The following is a 2672-nucleotide window of genomic DNA, read 5'->3' as shown; positions in this document are numbered from 1 at the left end:
AGTTGGCACTCAAAAAATCTGCCATTTCTTTTCCTCTGCTAGTTCAGAATTTTTTTTTTTAATAGGCCTCTTCTAATACAAAAATACTCCCATCCTTGCACATACAGTCTCTCTTATTTTATATATATTTATATATATGATATTGCAGATCTTTAAACAAAGGTTTGTGCAAATATGTCTTTAAAGTGAAGTGAAATAATCATAAAGGAACAAAAAGGAAGTAAGCATCCACGCACGTAGGTCAACTAGGAACAGAAACAGACTAGGGTAGGAATTTTTTTTCCCTTTTTTTTTTTTTTTTTTTTTTTTTTTTTTCCTTTTTTTTTTTTTTTCTTTTTTCTTTTTTTTTACCTTCAAGACATTGCTCAAAGAAATGTGTTTTTGTTTTGTTTTGTTTTTTGTTTTGCAAGCTTTCTAGCTTGTGCATTCAGACCAAACAAAACATGTAAATATTTATACACAGAGAGGTGGAGGAATGACAGGCATGAAGCCTGGTTTCTGTGTTAACCCTGCCCTCCTCTCTTTCTTCTCTTCTAAGAAGTGCAGAGTGTTATGTTAGCTACGGCTGCCCCGGGCCTGGCCTCGTGGCGGGATCCCTAAAGAGGATGCCCTTTTTGTTTATCCTTCTCCTTGCTCCAGACGGTTGGGCTCTCCAGGTGCGAGATGTGTGCAGGGTGGAGCTGGGTGCCCTCCAGCAGGGAGGGTGGCCCACTGCCTTGTTGGTGCTGGAAGGAGGCAGACCCGGGGTAGTGCCCGATGACCTCACTGTAGGTGGGGGGCGGCCCCTCCATCCGCCCGCCGCTGCCGTAGCATGTGGCACTGATGCCCGAGTTACTGCTGGGGGGGCAGGGGCCTCCCAGCAGGCTGCTGTCCATAAGGTCACTGTCAAAGATGGTTCTGTTTGGGGGCGCACGCACCGACTCGCGGTTCAGCTCCAGCTGTTGCTCGGGGTCCCGCAGCTGTAGGGTGCAGGGGCCCTGATAGGGCGGGGGCTCCTCGCCGTCCGAGAGTGAGATGGTGGGTGGCAGATCGATTTCATGCTGCAGGTATGGGTAGGTGGGCTGGAAGCGGTGGAAACGGTCTCGCTGGGTGAAGGGGGGTACGGTCAGGCGGTCGGAGGGCCGTGGTGGGGCGTAGATCTGCGGCTGGAGGGCAGAGTGAAGGGAGTGAGGTCCTGCTTCTGAATGGGGTCCCTGGAGGCAGAGCCTGAGGCCAGAGTTTGGCTCTGCTCCCAAGAGAAGGGAAGAGGGGGAAGTGGGGTGGGGCAGTGGAGGGTGTAAAGTAATTGGGGGGGGGTACCTAAATTCAGAGCATGAAGCAAGGGTTTGGCTGTTCTCTGGAAAAAGGGAGAGAGGGAAGGAAGCTGGCGGGGCTGTGGAGGAAGTGGTGTGCTACCTCAACTGGGGTTCCGCTCCCAGGAGAAGAGGAGAGGAGAAAGGAAACCGGGTGAGGCAGTGGAGGAAATGAGGTACAACCACCAACTGATGTCCCTGGAGGCAGAGCCTGAGGCAAGAATTCGGCTCTGCCCCTGCGGGAAAGGGAGGCAGGAAGAAAGAGGGTGTGATTCAAGGGAGCTGAGCAAGGACTGGTTTCAGCTAGAGTGGAAACCCTCGCCAGACTCGGGAAGCTCTGATGCACGAAGAGCAGCACAGTATGGAGCTGCACCCCTCCGTGATACTGTGGGCCTGCTCTCCAAGGGCAGTAAGGACATTCCCACCAGCCAAGGGCAACTGTGCTGAGGAGGGTGGAGGGGGAAGCCGCTAGCAGTGGGAACATGGTGCTTGGTCTGGTGAAGGCGCTATGAGCAAGCAGGACAAGGTGTGGGTCTCACCTCTGCGATCCCGTTGCCCGACACTGTGCTCTCCGAGGGCCAGAGGCAGCCTTCCTGTGGGGAGGAGAGAAGACCGACCCGCAGCTTCAGTGGGGGACCAGAAGGCAGAGGACTGAGATCTGGACTTGAGTCTCATCGCTCTCATCTTGAACTACATCTTGGTCTCTTCTGCTTCTCTGTCTCCCCACTCAGCCGCTGGGGTCCAGGTCCCTAGACACCCACAATCACTTCCTTCCCCTAACCCGGTTCACACTGCTGTCTGTGTCCCTAACAATTCACCCTTCACCCTCACGCTTTCCAAAGACATGTCCGCTTTATGGGTCTTCAAAGTGTGGCGCTGCGGGTTAATGCGCTGGACTGTGGGGTCGTTTTGAACCACAAGGTTGGCGGTTCAAGCTCATCAACTACTCCTCGGAAACCCTATAGAGGGTCGCTATGCGTCAGAATTGACTCGACAACACACAACAACAAAGCTCAGAACACACCCACATCAGCTCCTCATCTGGTTTCCAATGGGGTGAGGGAAGGGATGTGCTGTGACTCGAACCCTCTCCCTCAGCCTAACACTGGCTGCCTCCACTTGCCAGGTGGGTGACTTTGGACAAGCTGCTTCACATCCCTGCTGCAGGACCTGCATCCCCAAACGCAAGTATTTACAGAACTTGTCTCATGGACTTGCAAGCAAATTCAACACCCAAACTTGAAGGCCCCTTGGGACCAAATTCAACACTCCTAAGAGGAGCTCTTGTAGCGTAGTGGTTACGAATCGGGCTGCAAACCTTAAGGTCAGCGGTTCGAAACTACCAGCCGCTCCGCGGGAGAAAGATGAGGCTTTCTACTC

At 52.9% G+C, this 2672-nt stretch overlaps 1 protein-coding gene across 1 annotated transcript in view; it reads right to left on the bottom strand.

Annotated features, from left to right (window-relative positions):
* Window positions 1–596: 596 nt before the first annotated feature.
* Window positions 597–2672, bottom strand: part of PMEPA1 (prostate transmembrane protein, androgen induced 1) — a 10109-nt gene continuing 8033 nt past the window's right edge. The window contains exons 2-3 of the mRNA XM_006839151.1: window positions 1832–1885; window positions 597–1145 (exon numbers count right to left, since the gene is read on the bottom strand). Of these exons, the coding sequence (XP_006839214.1) occupies window positions 597–1145; window positions 1832–1885 (603 nt within the window). The remainder of the gene's footprint in view (window positions 1146–1831; window positions 1886–2672) is intronic.

Source organism: Chrysochloris asiatica, unplaced genomic scaffold (genome assembly GCF_000296735.1).
Source record: "Chrysochloris asiatica unplaced genomic scaffold, ChrAsi1.0 scaffold00023, whole genome shotgun sequence".
NCBI classification, from domain to species: Eukaryota; Metazoa; Chordata; class Mammalia; order Afrosoricida; family Chrysochloridae; genus Chrysochloris; species Chrysochloris asiatica.
Note: the sequence above shows the minus strand (reverse complement) of the source record. Positions and strands in the feature narration are given on the sequence as shown.